Source organism: Chrysemys picta, chromosome 22 (genome assembly GCF_011386835.1).
Source record: "Chrysemys picta bellii isolate R12L10 chromosome 22, ASM1138683v2, whole genome shotgun sequence".
Taxonomy (NCBI): domain Eukaryota; kingdom Metazoa; phylum Chordata; order Testudines; family Emydidae; genus Chrysemys; species Chrysemys picta.
Genome location: NC_088812.1, coordinates 16904206 through 16924730, shown reverse-complemented (window position 1 = coordinate 16924730; position 20525 = coordinate 16904206). Strand labels below are relative to the sequence as shown.

At 51.3% G+C, this 20525-nt stretch overlaps 2 protein-coding genes across 12 annotated transcripts in view; both read right to left on the bottom strand.

Moving 5' to 3' along the window:
• Positions 1-882: 882 nt before the first annotated feature.
• Positions 883-11137, bottom strand: MYG1 (MYG1 exonuclease). 6 transcript variants are annotated; one of them, XM_065576022.1, is made up of 8 exons: positions 10938-11137; positions 8093-8205; positions 6986-7145; positions 5508-5657; positions 4968-5090; positions 3995-4176; positions 3395-3618; positions 883-1563 (listed from the first exon to the last, which is right to left on the bottom strand). In XM_065576022.1, the coding sequence occupies exons 1-7, from the start codon at positions 11109-11111 to the stop codon at positions 3432-3434; spliced, it is 1089 nt and encodes a 362-aa protein (XP_065432094.1). In that variant the 5' UTR covers positions 11112-11137; the 3' UTR covers positions 883-1563; positions 3395-3431. The 6 variants fall into 6 exon arrangements, with proteins under 6 accessions (XP_065432094.1, XP_065432096.1, XP_065432097.1 ...); XM_065576024.1 differs by having other exon boundaries at positions 883-1170; XM_065576025.1 differs by having other exon boundaries at positions 10980-11113.
• A 2569-nt stretch (positions 11138-13706) lies between these two features.
• Positions 13707-20525, bottom strand: part of VDR (vitamin D receptor) — a 120481-nt gene continuing 113662 nt past the window's right edge. For all 6 annotated transcript variants that reach the window (XM_065576020.1, XM_065576019.1, XM_065576021.1 and 3 more), the window contains one exon: positions 13707-19829. In XM_065576020.1, the coding sequence (XP_065432092.1) occupies positions 19570-19829 (260 nt within the window). In that variant the 3' untranslated portion in view covers positions 13707-19569. The remainder of the gene's footprint in view (positions 19830-20525) is intronic.

Below are 20525 nucleotides of genomic sequence, written 5' to 3'. Positions count from 1 at the left end.
CACTAGACCGACTAGAGGCTCTGGGAGATGTTAACCTGCACCTTGGCGAAGTGGCAGCTGGGGGATTTTTACAAGGGAAGATGCGGCTGGCTCTGGAGGAACTATTTGAGCAAGTTCAGACCTGGATCCAGAGTTTGCAACCCCTAAGCTCTGGGGAAAGCTGGGGCTCAGACCCCTGGCGGACAAGTACTAAACCCCTAGGGCAGCAACTGAAGCACGCCCTAGCGCCTTAATGCTGCCAGCGCTGGATGGGCCTCCCACCCGATGTTACCAGATTTGCCCATTACTTTGGGGTATGCTCATTTATTCGGGTTACTCCTCTGGGGAAGGGGGTTCTGTAATCCTGTCAATGTACTGCTTGTGTCACTTGTGTTTACATATGGAGCTCTACTTCTCCCTTCTGAAAGTCCCCTCCCAATGAAGCTATCCTGCAGGACCTAGGGTCCCTAGGGCAAGGTTACTCCCACCCCAGAACCGGATGAACACCCACCCACCCACCCACACGTACATTAACAGAGCAAGTCTGAGCGGACCGGGTCACTCAGCACTGTCAAGCTGACCCCTTATATGTCTCTGGACTCACTGGGCTGGAGGAAGCAGCACTTTAAGCTGTCTCTCCTTATACTCTCCTGGGCTCCATGGAGTAGGTCAAGCAGCACTTTCAAGCTGTTACCCTTCTGCGTCCCAGATTCAGCACGGCCCTATCCCCACTCCCCCAACACAATTGTACTGGCAGTAACCTACTCGATGAGCAAACCCCGCAGTATTTTGGGCACTGCAGGGATCTTTAGCTTAGGTAAAAGAAGCGTTGCTGTAGAGTGAATGGGGGAAGCTAAAAACACAAACGAGTAAAGTTCAGCAAGAGAGAGAGAAGCAACCAACTTAACCATAGAAGTTATTTATTCAATAAATAAATTCTAACTACACAAGAAGGACTAAACCAACATAAAATACATGATTAAAGGTTAATACCTAAGGTAGAAAGGAAAACAGAGAGAGAGAGAGAGAGAGAGAGAAAGAGGGGGGGGTCTCACCCACTCCATGAGACCTGAACTGGTCGGGGTTCCCAGGTGATGGTAGCTGAGGGTTCTGAATGCTGGAGACTGGCAGAGCCCCCAGCACGATCAGTCAGGAGATGGAGTTCCAGCGGAACTGATGCACAGTGTGGATCTAATAATAATAATAATTTTTGTAGAGAAATTACAATGGTTGAAGGGAGAACACTAGATTTGTTTATAGGTAAGCTGTTGACTCAAGGGTTTTCTTTAGACTAGACAACAGGAGCTGATCACTCTTGGCTATGGGTGGTGTTTTCTTCAAGGGAGCTCACAATGCAACTAGGCTGCTTCAGTATTTGGATATCAATTAAGGATTCATTACTAGAATTGGTCTGATAACTGCTGAGCTGGGTGTGTGTGCAGGTGTAGGTTCATTAGCATCTGGAGCAGAGATTCCCAGGATGCAGTGCTTCCCTGCTTTTTCTGGTCCCAGAATTCAGTGTGGTTCTCTGTTCTCCATTCTGTATGTAAACTGAGATGTCTTCAGAGTAGCAGCCGTGTTAGTCTGTATCCGCAAAAAGAAGAACAGGAGGACTTGTGGCACCTTAGAGACTAACAAATTTATTAGAGCATAAGCTTTCGTGGACTACAGCCCACTTCTTCGGATGCATATAGAATGGAACATATATTGAGGAGATATATATACACACATACAGAGAGCATGAACAGGTGGGAGTTGTCTTACCACCTCTGAGAGGCCAATTAATTAAGAGAAAAAAAACTTTTGAAGTGATAATCAAACTTGCCCAGATGTCTTCCTGTCCCATCTTTCATGCAGATGAGGCTGGGGGAGTTATCTTTGCTCTCCATTCTGTATGCTAATGGAGATGTCTTAATCTTGTCACCCTTGTCAGGAGGGGTCTAGGTGTGTCTCCCAACACCCTTCACTGCTCTCTGCAAGTTTTCTTCTTCTGATGGGTTTTGGTTCAAGCAGAGGCTCGGGGGGGGGGGGGGGTGTCTTTCATGAGTCCGGCTGGATACTGCACCCTGGTTCCCCAGGAAGACAGAGGTGTCTGGTATCACTGCCAAGACATGAGGAAGACTATTGGGATGATATGCCAAAGAGATCAGAGGCAGAATCCATTGCCTGGTTAGAATTGCAGGGTGTGTGACAGTCTGTACTACGATAAGACTATGATAAATTTTGTACAAACTATGCCTTGCAAGGTATCATCTGAAAACTCATAATTTGCTGATCATTATTGTCCTGGTAAAAGGTGTGGCAACATTACATGTAAAATTATAAGATTCTATTGTATATTACTGGGACATGTTCCAAATCTGGGGAAGCAGCCACACATCAGTTCCTCAGAGACAAAAGGCAAACTGACCCCTCACCCAGGTGTCAGCAAAATCAAACAGACCATCATCTGGACAAGGGCCATTCTTTGGCAGAAAAAAGGGTGTGAGAAATGTACATGTTGGCAAAGAAACAGCTGGAGGTTCCCATCCTCACAGATTTTGTCTCCTGTACCCCAACTGGAGATGATTCTCAGAGGAAAAGGTATAAGAATGGGGAACGGATGCCCCAAGATCTTTCTCCCTTCATCTCTCCCTACGGCAGCCACACCACCTGAGGAACAAAGAAACAGCTTTGGACTAAGGGAGGGATCCTGTCTGAAAGTTCAACCAGTAAGACTGCTGAAGCATGTGGTAAAAGACAGCTGTGCTTTGAATTCATTTAGCTTGTTAAGTTAATAAAATGACAGACTTTATATGAAGTTGTATTGTCCAGGAGAGAGCTGGGCAGTACATGACTCACGTTTCTGGGGGCAAGTCTGGGACTGGGAGCTTGCTGGTGTTTCTCTGCAGTGGAAGTCAGGAGTGGCTGGCTATAGCAGACCGTGTAGCTGGGAGTGATGTACCTGCTGGAGGCTGCATGTGAGCAGACCAGGGGTGGCTGCTCTCACAGCGAAGCTGTGTAAAAGGTGCACCCCAGGCTGGAGAATTGTCCATCAGTCCAGAACGTGCCCTGGGGAATGTCACAGCTGGTGTTGCTTTGTTTACCTGGCGTACCTGCATTGATGCAACCCAGCACCGATGCACAGCACACATATAATATGGGGCTGGGACCAGCATGGCCGACCTGATTTACATCATGGCCTGGCCCGGCCCCGCATGCACCGCTACAGACAGACCCAACACAGACAGGTCCATCCACAATCCTTTATTATTATTATTCCACTCCCAGCATTTTCCAATCCTCGCTGTGATTCCATGGCCACCCGGCCTCAATCCTCCAGGCGTTTCCGCCGGCCAGGGCCCAGTTCGGGAGCTCTCCACTGGCTCTCCTCACGGCACGACTCGGACAGGCTTAGCGAGACCCAGAAACTCACCCCGGAGGCTGGCTCTGTCGGGATGGTCTAGGGGCATTCAGCTGCTCGGTGCGTCAGGGCCAGTCTGCCGAGCCAGCGCGCTCTGAGCCATTCGCAGCGCCCCTTCCTGGGTCCGGTTGCCGCCGATGAAGCCGCTGGCGTGCACGAAAACGCAGCCCGGGATGCCGCTGAGCTGGGAGAGCGCCTCATCCCGGACTCCGCGCCACTCCTCCGGCAGGGACAGCCTGGCCAGGAGAGAAACGGAGCAAGGATGAAAAGGGCGGGGTTGACGCGCGTCCGAAGGCTCTCGACCTCCCTGGCATCCTCGCCTGACCCAGCTCACACACTGAGCTGGGCGGCACCCAGAAATACCCAAGACAGACAGATGCTCCGATTTCGGTTTCCATTAGGAGCAGGTTTAAGATGAACCCAAGTGAGTCCCGCTTGGGCCTAGTTTACACAGTGTTTGTACTGGTATAATTATGTCATTTAGGGGCTTCCACCCCCACCCCCCTGCTCCCCTCGCAGAGGCAGTGGCTTGTCTCTCTCTCACCCCATTGCGGGGGGGGATATCTGCAGGAGAAGATTGGGGGTGGGACTCGGGGGGGCTCAGCGTCTCACCGGTTCTGGAAGGTGTGGAGCCCGGCGGGGACGCACTGTACTCGCCACTGGCCGTTCTGATCTGCGTACAAGACGAACTTGATGGGTTTCTCCACCCCCAGCTCCGACTCCAGGCTGAAGAGATGCTCCTTCCAGGGGCAGCCGCCCTGGGAGAACACAAGGATCTCGCCACTGAGGTCCACCTGCCAGGGGAGAGGGAGACATGGGACTCAGGAAGGGAAGGGAGCAGATAAGAGCTCCCGGATGCTGGGCCTTATGACCACAATGGATTGTGCCCTGGGCTGGGACTATTCCCTGCTCGGTGACCTCGGGCAAGTCACTGCCCTGCTCTGTGCCTCAGTTTCCCCTCCCGTGTCTGAGCTCTTTGGGCAAGTCCCTGACTCAGGCACGCTCGGGCGCAGTCCCTGACTGTGTGGTGCCTGGCCCAATGAGGTACAGATAGTCGTCACGGCCCCAGGGAGGGAGTTGGGGTCGAAAGAAACCCACTTGCCTGTGGAAGCAGAGCCACTGGAATAGCAAGTGGGAATAATTTCCAGGCAGGTTCAGTGACCAGAGAAACGCAGGCAGGGGGCATGCTGGGAATCAGGACTCCTGGGCTCTATTCCCAACTCACTGCATGGCCTCAGGTAGGTTGCTGCCCCACTTCTGCAGAGTGGAAATGTATTGATATAGTGTGTGTGTGTGGTGGGCGTCACCCCCGGTGGATGTCATGTGCTTGGAGATCCTTGGATGGGAGATGCTGGCAAAGGGTATGAATTATCCTTGGAAACCCACATTGGGCACTGGACCCAAGCTCTACTCCCCCTGCCAACGGGGGCAGCTCTAGGCTCAACACCCCAGCCCAGCGTATAGCTGATAGGACAGTGATCAGCCTCTTCTACCCCGGGATCCCCCGAACTTGAGAATCCCCACGAGGGGAGGCCAGGGCTGGTCGCAACCCCCAGACCAAGAACCCCAGCGCGCTCGAAGATACCTTGAAGCGCTTCTGAATGGCTTCCTCCACCAGCGTGCGAGCCGGCAGCCATGCGCGGTGGTAGTAATCGAGACGGTCCAGGAACTCCCGGCCCACCAGCTCCATCGCCTTCTTGAACCCGGCCTGGAGGGGAGACAAGCCAGGGACGTTAGCTGCTCCTTCCCCAGCCCATTGGGAGTGACTTTTATTTTTCCCTGTGGGAGGCTCCATCCCTGCTCCATTCGGAGGCCTCGCCCCACTCTGCTCCTTCCCCCAAAGCACCGCCCTCACCCTGCCTCTTCCTGCCCCTGCTCCACCCCCTCCCCTGAGGCCCTGCCCCCTGCCTCTTCCCACTCCACCCCCTCCCCCAAGGCCCCTGCCCGCCTGCTGCTCTCCACTGAACAGCTGTGGTTGGTGGGTGCTTGAGCCCCGGAGCACTCTCAGAGTCGGTACCTATGGTACAGTCCACCCCCTATCCAAGTCTATGCTCCCCTCCACGTTTCCATGGTGCAGCCCACTTGGTACCCGTGCTTTCCCCTCCGCCCGCCCCCACGCGCCTACCTCCGTGTCCTGGTCCTTGTCATTCCAGCGGGGGTTGAGGTAGCCCACCCTGGCGCTGAGGTTGGTGGTCATGGCGTAGCGAGGCTCCCCGTCCCACTGGGCGATGCCGTTGTCGATGGCGTCGATCTCCTCCACAAAGTTCTCGTACAGCTGGGATGGGGGCGGAGGAGAGGATAAAGCAGGGACGCCTCGCCCTGCCTGCCTCCCGATGGAACCTCATGGCGGATTCAGGCCGGTCACGAGCAGATCAGAGGCCGTAAAAACAGGCCCGTCTGAGACAGTGGCCACGGCGACCTGCTGGCTTCAGTGCCACAAAGAGGGTTAACTCCCGCCAGCCCTGCAGATACCCAGACCAAGCCAGAGTCTGCTCTGGCTCAGGCAGAATCGCAGCCCGGCTCCCCCTGCAGATCCTTTATCGGCCGCCATGATGCAGAAAAGGACCCAGCTTGGCCTTCTGAGCCCACAAACTCTGCATTTCCAGCTACCGGCAGAAGGAGCAGCAAGGGCTGCTGGGAAAACGACCTGCCCCAAGGGGCTGAGACCATGAGCCTACCTGCGCTTTAGCTCTGTTTATACGGCACACATTTGAACTGGGCTAGGGTGTTGGAGGATAGAGCGCCCATTGTAAACCACAGCAACTCCGGGCACGCATCAGCAGGAAACCATATGCCGAGATTCTCCAGTTCCCCTCCAACCCCTCTATGCCTGCTAGGCAGGCCAGGCCAAAGAGCCCCTCCTGGGGGATCCCAGCGACCCCTCTATCCCAGAAGCAGGGACATCCTGTGTCAGGGCAGAGGCAAGGATGGGGCATTCTTACCCATCTGCAATTCTGCACCCCTGCCAAGTCCCATGGGTGCTTTTCAAGTTAGGACAGGCCGAGCCTGTACCAGGAGCCGAACTGGCCCCTGCAGCTTCCGAACAAGACTGCAGCTTCCGAACAAGACAGCAGAGACGGATTCCCCTGTCTCTGGCATGCAGCTGGGAGGAATCCCCCACTGCCCCCCATCATGGTGGGAATCCGAGAATATGGACAGCGAGTGTCTAAAAAAAAAGGGGGGGTTTCCTGGGGAAGTTCAGCAGAACAGTACTTTTTACAAAGGGAGCATCAGCCAGCCGTTAGAGCAAGGTGATGGTGCCAGGACTCCTGGGTTCCATTCCTAGGTCTGGGAGGGGAAGGGGGTCTAATGGTTAGAGTATGTGGGGTGGGAGGCTGGGGTTCCAATCCCACTTCTACTGGTGAGTCACCATTCCTGGGCAAGACATGTCCCTGCTCTGTGCCTCGGTTTCTCCAGCTATAAAACAAGGCTAAGGATACCAATCCACCACACAGGAGGCAAAGTGCTTTGAGATCTTCAGAGAGGAGGGGCCAGAAAGGGGTATTAGTTATGATTTTTCTAAGGAGGAAAACAGGCCTTTTTAGCCCTGGAGTGTGGGGCACCCCGGTTAGTGCCCACCCACCCTGCCTCCCTACTTCCTACCTTATCGTACAGCGCCTGCACTACCGGATCCTCCTCCTTCAGCCCCAGCAGGCTGGCCAGGATCTGGGAGCCAAAATGGAAATACACCAGCCCCGCACTGCTCAGCTTGGTTTTCCAGGGCTTGTCGGGCCTCAGGCAGTGCATGGACTGTGCAAAGGACCTGCAAAAGGCAGAGAAGAATTAGCCAGAGCTCCTAAGGCCCCGGGGTGACCCCTCCTTCTTTAGTGTATAATACACCAAAATCAATGAAATACTAGCCATTAGGGTGCGTCCACACTGCATCGAAACCCCAGATCTGGGCGACCCCAGCTCATGGACTCAGCGTGTCCAAGCCAGCACTTGACATCCACACTGCGTTGTAAACCTGGGCGTACAATGGCTGGACCTGGGTCTCAGAGCCAGGCTAACCCATCCATACAGCACTACGCAGCCCTTCTGACTCAGGTCTGCGGCTGGAGCTGCGTCCACACTGCAAAATGACAGGGCTTGCATCCAGTTTCGGTGGGACTTGAACTCAGACCTCTCTTCCCTTGCTGGGCTGGGTCCTAGGACCCGGGTTAGTCAGATTTGCGTGTGGATGGTAGGCAGGTTTGGGCTCAAATCTGAGTCTGGGTTTACAATGCAGTGTAGACATACCCTTAGAGGACAGGTCCAGGCCCCGTGCCCCATGACCCAGTGACAGTAAGGACCCCTGGGTTCTACGCAGTGGCTTGGTGTAGGACCTTGGGCAAGTCACCTTGCTGTTACATAATTAACTGTATCCCAGGAGAATCGAGAACAGGGACCCACTGCGCTAGGTGCTGCACAGACAGTTCCGCACCAGAAGAGGTCACACTCTAAAACAGATACAGAGCGGGAAGGAAAAGAAGTCCAGAGAATGGAAGGGGCATGCCTAAGGTCAGCGGCAGAGCCAGGAATAGAATCCAGGTGGCCTGCGTCCCAGCCCTGCATTCTGTCTGCTGGTCCACGCCGATTCCCCTCCCCCTCTCTGTGCCTGTTTCCCCATCTATAAAGGGAGGCATGATGCTCCTGCCCTTTCCTTTGCAACATGCTTTGACCCCCCGCAGTGGGAGGGGCCAGGCAGAGGCTGTGCGTTTCCGTCCTCACCTCTGGTGATGATCGTACCGGTGTTTCTGAGGGTCGTACTCGCCACCCACATCCACCACCACGTTGCACTCGGACAGCAGCTGGGGCTCCCGTGTCCGGATGATCTCTGCATCCTGGGGGTGGGAGGGGGGCGCACACAATGAAACATTCCCCTGCACAAAGCAGCTCAGTATGGGAGTGAATTCAGCTCCATCCTGTGTTTATCAGCATGAGCAGGGGCAGGGCTTGGACTCAGCAGTGGTCAGAGGCACCCAAGGGAGAAGGAACCAGGGCTTTCTGGGGCTGGTGTCTCCTAGGAAAGATGATGGGACGGATCCCCGTCCCTAGTCCCAGGGTGTGCTAGTCCCAGTCTTGCAGAGGGGATGGGGGGTGTGTAGATAAATCTCTGATAATTTTCATATGACTTTACATTGTGCCTCTTCATATAACCTTGTGGTGGGTCTACCCAGGTGTGACCTCTGTTTTCATGGGACTTTGTATCAAAGCCTCATTTAGAAACTTTGCATTGCCCTTGGTATAATATTATAGCCCCTAAGGATAGAATAAGATAGAAGAAAAATTTCTTTTTGCTAGCAGTAGAACAAGAGCTCTTCCCCCCCACTCTTAATCAATTGCCCTGTTGAATGAATGAGGTGTGGATGAGCAAGGCATGGAAGGCAGCACCTCCAGACAGCCTCAACTGTTGGAGAGGGGCTGGGAGCCAGAACCAAGGACAATAAATCGTGTCAAGTGAGCTCATTAAAGACAAGCAGACATACCGACGACCTCGGGGGTTAGAAGCAAGCACCTTCTTTTGGAAACACCCTCTTTGCAGCATTGGGACAACACTCAAAAGAAAGCAGCACAAAGGACCAATGGACACAAACACAGAGTTTGAATCTGGTATAGATTTGCATAAGAGAAAAGCTGCTATAAAAGTGAGGTGTCTTGCAGAGGACCCCGGGTCTCGTCTTGTCAACATGGGAGCATCGATCCAGATCGGCAGAAGCCCGGCTCCACCCCCTCCCCCATCTAACTCACCTGGCCAGTGAAGTTAAGGGGAGCAACTAACTGGTAACAACAAGACGGAGTGTGTTTGTGTGTGTGTGTGTGAGTGTAAGTGTAATATACTATATGCATATAATACAGTGTTAATGAATACATGTATCACTAATAAATGTGGCGTTTTGTCTTATTCCCCCTGAAAAGATCCTGTGCAGTACTTTAAGTACAACAGGTGCCTGGGAGGGGAGATTCGGGGGGAAAGGAGGAGGATGTGCCAGAGGAAGATGTGTCCAGGGTTTGAGGTCCCAGAAGAGAGGTGGTGAGTCCCAGGGCAAAGGGGACTGGGAATCCCAAGGGAAAGGGAGGGGTGCATGCCCCAGTGCCAGCAGGAGGGGATGGAGGTGTCCTAAGGGATGGGAATGTTGGATCCCAGGATGATGAGAAGGGGAGGGGTACCAGGGGATGGGGGTCCTGTTCTCAGAAGGCAGGAGAAAGTCCTGGCGTATGGTGGTCTTGGGTGGGGATGCCGGGAGTCCTGGGGAATGGGTGAGCCTGGGGTGTATGGGAGGATGGGTATCCCAGGTGGAGGGTCCCAATTCCTGGCAGGGAAGGGGCTGCGGGATAAGGGTCCCAGCTCCTGTTGGGCAGAAGGGAGTCCTGGGTGTAAGTCCCAGTTCCCAGGTGGGGGTCCCAGGGTGGAAACAGTTTGCAAGGGGGGGGGTCCCACGGATCTTACTTCCCAGGGGGAGGTGTCAGATGGTGGCCCAGGTCCCGGGAAGGCAGACTGGGAGAGGGCAGTTGTGGGGTCTTGGTTTTGGGGAAGAGTCTAGGGAGAAAGTGGTCTCAGGGGAGTGCTCGGGATTGGGGGTCTCAGTTTCCTGGGTGGGGGGGTAGTAGGAAATGGGGGCCTTGTTCCAGGACGCAGAGGTCCAGGGAGATGTGGATCCCGGGGGGGGGTCCTGATGTGGAGGGAGCAGGGTGAGGGGGCCCAGGATCCCAAGTCCCGGGCGGGGGGTCCTGGTCCGAACAGACAAGGGTGGGCGGATTGGGATCCGAGTCCTGGGGAGGTCCTGGTCTGGAGGAAGCAGGGTTGGGGCGGGATCCGAGGTCCCGGTCCGCAGGGAGTTGTGGGAGGGACAGAGTGGGGGATCCCGGGGAATGGGAATCCCAGGACTGGAGGGTCCCGGGGGGGCGGGATCCTAGGTCCGGGGGAGGTCCCGGTCCGGAGGAAAATCCCAGGTCCCGGGGGGCAGGGCTGGGGCTCCCAGGGGGGCGGGATCCCAGGTCCCGAGGGGGGGGGGTGTCCCAGGTCCCGAGGGGGGGGGGTGTCCCAGGTCCCGAGGGAGATCCCAGGTCCCGGGGGGCAGGGCTGGGGGTTCCAGGGGGGCGGGGGAGGGATCCCAGGGGGCAGAGCTGGGGCTCCCAGGGGGGTGGGATCCCAGGTCCCGAGGGGCAGGACTGGGGGTCCCGGGGGGAGGGATCCCAGGGGGCAGGGCTGGGGACTCCAGGGGGGCGGGATCCCAGCTCCCGGTCCGGAGGGAGCTGGGCAGGGGTTCCGGAGGGGAGGGATCCCAGGGGGCAGGGCTGGTGCTCCCGGGGGGGCGGGATCCCAGGTCCCGGGGGGCAGGACTGGGGATCCCAGGGGGCAGGGGTCCCGGGGGGAGGGATCCCAGGGGGCAGGGCTGGGGGTCCCTGTGGGGGGGCAGGGCTGGGGGGCAGGGATCCCAGGTCCCGGTCCGGAGGGAGATCCCAAGTCCCGGGGGGCAGGGCTGGGGGTCCCTGGGGGAGGGCAGGGCTGGGGGCTCCGGGGGGGCGGGATCCCAGGTCCCGGTCCGGAGGGAGCTGGGCGGGGGTCCCGTACCCGGTACTGGGGCAGCAGCCGCAGCAGGTAGCAGGCCAGCACCTCGTCGCAGTGGAAGGTGCCGTTGTGGGTGCCGATGCGCGGGGCCATGGCGCTGCGGGGCCGCTTGGGGCCGGGGCCCGGCATAGGGCGGGATCGGAGCAGCAGCCGGGCCGCGCGAAGCCCGAACCCCATCCGCCGCTACTGCGCATGCCCCGCAGCGCTCTGAGCATGCGCGCCAAGGCCAAGGGAAGCCACAGCCTGCCCGACCTCTGCCCTCACTTGCCATGTGCTACCTGAGCGAGCGGGTCTCCCCGCAGTTCCCACCCCAGGGCTGGGTGGGCGAGAGCCTCTCAAGAAGCAGAGAACTAGACCTGGGTTCATAGAGTCTAAGGCTAGAAAGAAGGGATCATTGTGATCATCCAGCCTGACCTCCTGTACAAGGCAGGCCAGCGAGCTTCCCTGCAGTACTTCCTCGAGGCGAGCTGTTAGAAAAACTTCCACTCTTGATTTAAAAATGGTCAGTGATGGAGAATCCATGGCAACCCTTGGGAAATTGGTCCCAGGGTTAATTACACTCACCCTCGGCTGTCTAGTCGCCCCTAGGTAATTATTAGTGCATTAGGCGCCCATTATAAATATTTAAGAGTAAAATAATTGAAAGAAGGGGAGGGAAAGTGCTACATATTTATGCCCAGATTAAGTGTTTAGCATCCACTAATCAGAGCCAGATTTAAGAGAGCTCAGCTATTTGAGTCCTCCAAGTTCTCCAAAGGGCTCAGGACACAGCAGCTCCCCTTGCGACAGCAATGGGCAGATTTTCATAGCATTTCAGCATGTGTGCACACAGCTCTTTAGAAACTCAGCCCCTAGAGGTCAAGGGGATGAACACTGATCAGCAGTCAGGGTTTCTTCAGATGGAAGAAGTGAGGATCTTACCCACGAAAGCTTATGCTCCCAATACTTCTGTTAGTCTTAAAGGTGCCACAGGACCCTCTGTTACTTTTTACAGATTCAGACTAACACGGCTACCCCTCTGATACTTGACAGGCCAGAGAGCCTCACACTGTTTGAGCCGGAGCATATCTTTTAGAAAGACATCCAATCTTGATTTAAAGACTTCACTGATGGAGAAATCCACCACTTCTCCAGATAAATGTGTTCCAATGGCTGATTATTCTCTGCTTAATTTATGCCTTATTTCTAGTCTAAACGCTTCAGTTCCAAACCACTACATCTCATTATGCCTTTGTCTGCTAGACTGAAAAACTCTAGGCTCCCCCCCATCTCTTCCCCAGTAGACTGTGATCAAGTCACCTCTTAGGTAAACTGGATAGAGTAAGAGACTAAATAAGCTCCAAGGCAGGTTTTCCAGCCCATGAATAATTTTTGTAGCTCTCTTCTGAACTCCTTGCAATTTGTCAACATCCTTTTTGAAGTGTTGACAACGGAAGAGTATCTGGTAATGATCTTGGAAATTACAAAATTAGGTCCCGCTTCTGCAACTGTGTCCCACTTAATCAGGGGCATAGTGAGAGAGTCAGACAGTAGCTGTTACATATTTGGTTTTTTTTAGTAAGAGGTACAAAAGGTTGTGAACCTACCCGGGAGGGCAGAGGACTTTTGCTGAGTGTGTGTGAGAGCATGTGAGTGCACACAGAGGAGAGCAAGCAAGCAGAACATACAGAAGTGGAGAAAAAAACAAAACAGAGAAAGAGACGCAGAGGTTAAAAAAAAAAACCCCGAGAAAGCCAAGCAGTAGCTGGTGAGCACAATGACACCCTGGAGAAAACTAGAGCACATGCTTTTGGGTCTGTTGGCTAAAGAGGCTAAGAAACTGCTCCCCTTGCTCCCAATACAGGAAGAACCAAGGACAGCTGGAGTTTGCACATTCCCTTTAAATAAACAAGATTGCATCAGAGAAAATACTGGCTCCATCAATTTCTACTTCCAACTGGAACAGCCGTAGGGCCCCGAATTCTGACTGGCTGCTCAGGTCGGAAAAAAAAAGAAGGGGACAACAATATCGGAGCTCATGAAATGCAACTGAAAAACTAGCTATTACTTGCAGTAAAACGATTCAACTCTCTGCTATTTGAGCCAAACAGCCATTGTGGCCAATTCGCTATATACCCCTGTAAAAGCCATTGGGTCGGGGCCGACGCAACCCATTAGGTGACCTAGGCGGTCGCCTAGGACACTACAATTTGGGGGGCGGTGACCGCAGCAGTATTTCAGTGGCGGGACCTTCCGCTGCCTGTGTGGGGGGCGGCATTTCGGGGCAGGACCTTCTGCCGCCCAGGGCGGCAGAAAAGCTGGCGGTGCTCCTGCATTGGGTTACATTCCGACTCCTTTTGTTCATGGTGTACTTTACCCAACAAGTGCTTGGTGGGCAGCTTGCAGAATTAGGTATTATGCTATGGGAGCAAGGCCTCGTCTTCGCACAGAAGTTGCACCAATTTAAACTTGTGGGGATGCTCAAATTTAACTCTGGCTTTAGCTTTAATAAGCAAGGAATCAGTTGAAACTAGAGCTATTTAAGCCAGGCTTTAAATCAAATGAGCGCAGCTACGGAGGGTTTTGCACTTTTAAGGGATCAAAACCCTACACCTTTAGTTAAACTGATGCAACTGTATGTTGAGACCAGGACTAGTTTTTCCCCAGCGGTACTGGAGGTGAGAGGTGGCAGGACACTATCTGCAGTGTCGGAGTAGGGGCAGAACTATAAAGCATGGAATCACTGTCTGCTTAAAAAGTCCCATAAAGATTCAAACCAGCGCCACTGAAAAGAGCATTTCACAACGCCGTACATTTTATTGATAAGGCAACAGCATATTACAAATATGAAACAGCATCCAACGTCCTTTGTCATAGCATTAAAGCTCTGAAGTCGGGTTCACATTAATACACATGTAGTCCAGCTTCTCTTTTTTGCCCATTAGGAAAAGCTCAAAGCATACAGAAGGGGGAGAGAGGAAGAGACAGCAGCTGCCTCTATTCTTCCTCACTATAATTAAAATAGATTTCTTTTAAATCTTTATTTATAAAGTGCATTGCCTTACAATCTATATTACACAAGGCAACAAAACAGAGAGCTGTGTTTCACATTCAGAAATTTCACTTCAGTACTGTACACACTTGTTTTACACGCACAAATGGAAAAAAATCGTGCTTCTATCAGTTCAAAAGAGCAGCTTTGAATGATTTAAACACTTTATTTAAAATCCAATTTACAATAAAACATTTCCACTATATTAAATAGTTATTTACATTTTGACACTAAATTACTCAACAAAATTTGGCGCAATCATTCTGCAGATCTATAACTTACATTTTTGTTAACAGGATCAATATTAAAAAAAAACAACAGCCACCTTTCCCCACCACCGTAAAGAAATGTTTTCTTTTAACTAAGCCATTTATAGGATATTAAAATCAGACCTCCCTATTTTCACCTAGTTGTCTATATGTTAAGTTTCTCCAGTCAAGCATTTACTTTAGTGCTAGTTTTTCCCAGTGGTGGTTCTTCACTGGTGTGTGCAATGGTTTCAGGAAAGAAAATGTGAGGTCTAGCGAACAGTCTAGAACAGCAAGACACTAAGGGAGATATTCAGCATGCACCCACCCGGGCATTCCCAGCACAGCAATGCCCGGGCAACTGAGGATGCAAAGCTGGAGCTATTTGGGTAAAATACATCGGGAGCTGCTGAAAAGACTTAGTGAGGTGCAAGGCTTTTTATTTGTTTTTTAAAATTTAAGTTCTGACATTCTATTTTACTTGCAAGTTGTAGGGTATATTGAGCTTTGGCTGAAGGAGAACGCAAAGGGGGCTTGTGCATTTTCAAAACAGTTTCAATTACAGCCAGCCCCCAAAAAACCCTCAAAACTTTTTTGAACAAAAGTGGGGTTTTTTGGGTCAAAAAACATCTTTTTCAAACAACAAAAATGTGTCATTAAAAAGATTCAGAGAATTTTTAGCAAGATATTGGACATTCTTCCATGTATCATTTTCTGGGTTAGAAAGAAGAAATCTTTTCAAAAGCCTAATTCTTCAATAGTTTTGAAAACCTGAGGAGTTTCAAAGTAATAGCCAGGATTTTTTTCTTCCATTCTCCACTCAGCTCCCCTTTCCCATCGACATCCGCATTAGAGACACTGAAACAGAACCGCTCCAAGTCTAACCGAAGGGAACTTCTATGACAGGTGCAGTGTTTGTGCGGGATGCCCTTTAGGAGCTGTGGTTCTCCCTAAGGACGGGTTAGGATTGCTAGAGCACTGTGGTGCTATATTACTGGAAAGGCTCCCTCTTAGATAAAGGCTCCTTTACGGAGAGAAAGCTCCCATCAGTCAAAGATTTTCCTCTAGTGACACCTGCTTCACAGTTTAGCGAGTGGAACAAATACATATACCCAGAGGTCTCCAATCATTTATAGTGCTCTAGTTAAGCATGGTACTGTACTATGGGTCCAATGTGACAGCAAGAGTCCCTGCCCTGAACAGCTGACAGTCTAAAGGCACAAATGGGTACAATACAGGGTAAACTCCAAGAGGGGTGAGGTAGCTACAGCTGGAACACTTCCCACAACAACTGGCTTTGAGGAGAAAGCATTGATCGGGTGGGTTGATCTATGCAGCAGTATGACAACAAGGCGCAATGCCAACAGCGAGGGAAAGACGGAATGGCAGGGCCAGGGGAAGCTTGGAGGGTGCATGTGGGGAGGTTAAAGGCAAAACAGGGGAGGAGATTTCAGCATGGGGCTGTGCAGAGATTGGAACGGGAGGATGAGGAACTTGGGAGGAAGCCAGTGAAGGAATTTGTGAAAGGGGCAGTTGTCTTGGAGCGGGATATTGAGTAGTCTTCCATCCCATTTGGCACTATCCTGTCCAGTGGCTGGTGAAGAGAAGGCTTTTATCCCCCTCCAGAACAGGAGAGTACCATATCATTTGGTTGCCAAAAGGATAGGCACAGAAGGAGCAAGCCAAAGTGAGAGGAGGAGGGGGCTTGCAATCAGGGTATGGCTGATTGAGAGTTTTCTGAAGTAGTTTTTCCAAAGAAAATTGTGTTTTTGACTATGAAATTTCACGTTTGCATCCTGGGGGAAATTTCAACTCTTCTGTTGTCAGTCAAACACTTTTTTGGATTTTTGAGGAAGAGTCAAAATTTTCCATGGGGAAATTTAAACTATTTTTAAAACAATGAAAAACTTCAGTACCCCCCCCCCCCAATTTCCCAACCAGCTCTGAGTCAGAGACAGGATAAAAGGAGAAGCTTGAAAGTGGGGGAAGAAACGGGACAACAGGCCCAAGGAGTGCGGGGTGAACAGTGCTAATTTTGCCTTAGAAGAAAACTAGCAGGGCTGAGGCAAGACGCACTGAAGGAGAAGAGTTGAGGTAGCAAAGAGCAAGTCCTCACGAGGGCTGGATTTTCTCCAGACACACAGAGTGAGCAGGCCCAATGAGAGGAGCCAGTGTTGGAGGGGGGGACAGGACTGAGGAGCAGAACTGGGCAGCCTGCAGGACACAAACACAGGGGGGTTACACACATACCGTGGAATCAAACAAAGGGAGAATCAACTGAGGTTAAAAGACCCACCACACAAGCATACAGATATATTCGATACAGCAACAAGACATCTATATTTAAGGCACCAATTTCAAGCAAAGGTGACAACGGTATTAAAGAACACAGTGATTTTCTCTGAGGAGGGGGAACTGCCATCCCACGGCTTCTCAAACAAGGGCAGAAACCAAGGAGGAGATCAATTCCTCGGATCTGAGTGAGGGATATTTCAGACTGGCAAGACTCAGGAACACAGACAGGGAAAAGGTTAACTGTGCTCTATGTAAGCTCGAGGCACTTAACACTTGCAAAGGAGCTGTTTTCATTCTTGCTGTGCTAGCGACACCCAGCGGACACAAGAGAGATTGCAATCAAAGATAAAAGCGAAGCAGTCTCAGGATTTCTTGTATCAAAGGGGAGCCGTGTTAGTCTGGATCTGTAAAAGCAGCAGAGTCCTGTGGCACCTTATAGACTAACAGACGTATTGGAGCATGATGAAGAAGTGGGTATTCACCCACGAAAGCTCATGCTCCAATACTACTGTTAGTCTATCAGGATTTATTTACCACAATATCTCCAGGGATTTACTTATCATTCCTACAGCCTTTTTCTACCCCGATGGGAGGAATTACTTTGGTTTCCCTTTGAAGATTCTATTCAGAGGCTTAAACATCTGTATTTCATAATGCTGTGTCCCAACATACCCTGTGCTGTACAGACATGCACTTGAACTATGCACTTTTAAAATGACATTCAAGTACTGAGATGCCTAAAAAGTAGATGACATGCTGGGGCTCTATGCCAATCTCAACTTCAGCTTTCTGGAACGTTTACTCAGTAAAGAGGTTTGCCTATTTATATTTAATCAAGGCATTTTATTAAACATCATTATTTAGGGCTCCCTCTTGCAGAGCCGTGGCAGTGAGCACAGCGGAGACCGTTGGCATTTCAGGCATAAGTCAATACACAGGAATCAGAGGAAAGGCATAATTTAAACAATAGAAATACCCTGATTTCACAGAACCCAGAAGAATATATTTGTGGAATCTGCAGGCTGAGTTTCTTCCAGAATTATGAAATAACTCTTCTTTTTTAAAAAAGGAAACATTTCTTCTTATTCCAAATCTCACAATCTGGGGGAATGCACTCTCCTACAATAAGTGCTTGGAGGTTTTGGCATATGGGATAAACTGTTTTAACATGAAAGGCCACTGGCAACTTCCTGAGAGCTGTATAGGGTTAACCAAAGTGCAACACAAACCTTCCCACATTAGTGCAAAAGACAGAGAAAGCAACACCATTGCCATGCTGTAGCCACCCAACACAGGAGCACGAACACAGAGCTTCAAAGCCCAATTCTGATTCTTTAGCATTAGGAAAATGAGCAACTCATTTACAAAGGCGGCGGCGGCAGCAGCTGCTAAAGATGCACATTAGCAGATGGAAAGTAATTTTCCTAGTACACAAAGCAGAACCTGACCCCAAACAGTCTCTGCACACCCAACAACTGACACACGAGGGACTGAACTAGAGGGATTTTCTTTGCTCTTGCGTCGTTTGGTTTTCCTTGGCTGGCAGATTTTTCTGCAATCTTTCTTGCCCTCTTAATAACACTTGACCTGCCGTTATTGGAGGCCCCGGAGTGGATACCTGCTTTTCTCCAAAATGGATGCTATCGCTAGCCCCTATCATTGCCTATGTTTGTACAGGGACCCCTGACATAACAGAGTCGGTGTCCTGTAGTGCATTGAGAGCAGGACTCCTACATAGCACAGGAAAACTCTGGAGAACTCAGGATGAAAGACTGGGTTCATCTCAGAACTTCATTGACTGTGATGCAATGCTATGCACAGCTTATTGGCTGCTTTGCCCCTTCCTTATTTCTTAGTTCTAAGAAACCAGGACTCCTCTTGTAAAGACTGAAATCTTGCTGCAAACAGGACATTTCAGGGCAGGAAGAAGTGAGATTAATCCTTCCCCGCTTAATTCTTACTGAGTTATCCCAAGATATTGCACATTTAACAGGCTTGGCAAGTAATCTGTTAAGAAGCTATTTGATAACTGTCCAGCAGGCACCAAGGCCCAGAAACCACCCCACTGGCCACCCCACAGGCTGAAAGGGATCTTTTGTTCCTAAGTGATTATCTGATGTCTCACCTCGACAGCTGGCAACATCAACATTGAAACAAAAATGGTACAGCGTGTTGATTAGCATGGATTTTCATGCTTTTAGCTATCCATCCTGGGAGCCCAAGAGACAGTCTTCACTCTATCACAGATCAAGGGGGAAACTGGCAGAGACCACTTCCAGTCTGGCTACCTCTCAGAGCAACTCAAGAGACTAGTAACTTTACAAATATCCCATTCATTCCTGTCACATTAACAGGGGGACACAGACCACAATGTGCCATTGCTTCTGAGATCTTCAGCTTCTACACAGAGGGCAAATGGAGATTTTTCTCAGAGATACAGGAATTGTTCTCCTCTAAGTACATTTTCCTATTTATTTTGAGACTAAGATATTTCTTTACTTTGCAGCCAGTTGTGGAGGGGGTGGGGGCATATGCTGGGATCATTCAGCTGGCTCTGGGGTGGAACGAGCCAGCAATTGTGCACCAACAGCACTTGGGCAGCAAGCTTTAGGAAGGGATTAGAGGAGTAACTAGAGAACTGTTCTCTCTCCACACACAGCATTAGGGGTTCATTGAAGCCCTGAATTCTATACTCACACATGAAATCTCAGTCATTTCCTCCCGACTAGTGGCCTGACATTTCAGTTTTTACTTTGTAAAACAAACCAAAAAAAGTGGTGGTTTCAAGAAGGCCCCAATCTGAAGGCAGCCTTGAAACAGCCATGAAGAGATATGTGAGTTGGTTACAGAAGAAAGGCAAGTGGAAAAGCCACTCGCTGGGAAAAATGCCGCTCTGCAGCAAGCCAACCCAGGTGACTGAAGATGTGCAGAAAACACAGTCCTCTCCAGTAGTGTGAAACTAAACTGTGTCTCTATACAAACCCTGGTGAAGGGTCACACCCCTCCGCTCACCAGGCTGACTTATCCCTTTATTTCTGGCTGTGCTGTCCTGCCTCCGAAGTCAGGAGATTTCATTGCCAAAAACCTCAAGGACCAGCGGGGTGAGCTGCATGCTGTGCTCTGGCTTGAAGGAAAGGCAGCGGTACTGTTTGGAATGCTCCTCATTCAGGCTCCGCAGGTCTGCCAGCTTCTGGATCATCTTGGCATAGAGCAAGCGGTTGCCCGGGGGAGGGTGTTTGCACAGAATGTAGGTCTGCAGGACTTCGGAAAGGCGGTCTTGGAGGGACTCCACCAGAGAAGTGTCCTGCACACCAGGGCGGTCTAGAAATCAAAGCAAACAATTCATGTCATGTGAAAGGTTTAGCTGGTTAGTACTGTCAGGATCGTCTAAGCATAATCCTGCTTCAGTGCGGGGGGACGACCTCTCCAGGCCCCTTCCAGCCCGACGTTTCCATCATTTCTTGCTATCACCTCTTGTTTATTTAAAAGAATGCAGGATGCACACCTCTGCCAGGCTCTAGGCGTCTGATCATTACTGCCACATGTCAGACTCAGCTGCATTACATCATCATTTCAACAGAAACAACCAGCCAGACACCCACTGAAAACTCCTTTCCCCTCCCTCAGTTAGGAACCTCAAACAGAGGTTTTTGGCAGCATGCCACTAAATTGGGTGCTATTTCAGACCAAAGAGGGGAGCAAGTTCCAGAATCACAGAGCCCTCACATGGAATGCCCTGTCAGCTGCCCCCTCTCTTTTATAAGAGGGGGAGCCAGCTTGGGTGCCCCCTGCTGATAGCCGCTGTGGCAGTATGGCACAAGGAGAGAAGCGATCCCTCACGCAGGCCAGTCCCAGGTCATATAGGGCTTCAAAGGATAGAATTGACACCTTCAAATCCACAGGAAAACTGATAGGTGGCCAGCGCAGATCCCAGAGCACTGCTGTCATACTCCCAGCGAGATGCTCCACTCAGTAAGGGAGTCACTGTTCTGCACTGGCATCAGTCTCCGAATGGTT

Excerpts from the sequence above, each read along its gene's own strand:
- MYG1 (XM_065576022.1), bottom strand. The coding sequence starts at position 11,111 with ATGGGGTTCGGGCTTCGCGCGGCCCGGCTGCTGCTCCGATCCCGCCCT. Across the intron at positions 8,206-10,937 it reads GGCTGCTGCCCCAGTACCGG|GATGCAGAGATCATCCGGAC; the intron begins GTACGGGACCCC and ends TCCCACCCCCAG. Across the intron at positions 3,619-3,994 it reads CTCCACACCTTCCAGAACCG|GCTGTCCCTGCCGGAGGAGT; the intron begins GTGAGACGCTGA and ends TCTCCTGGCCAG.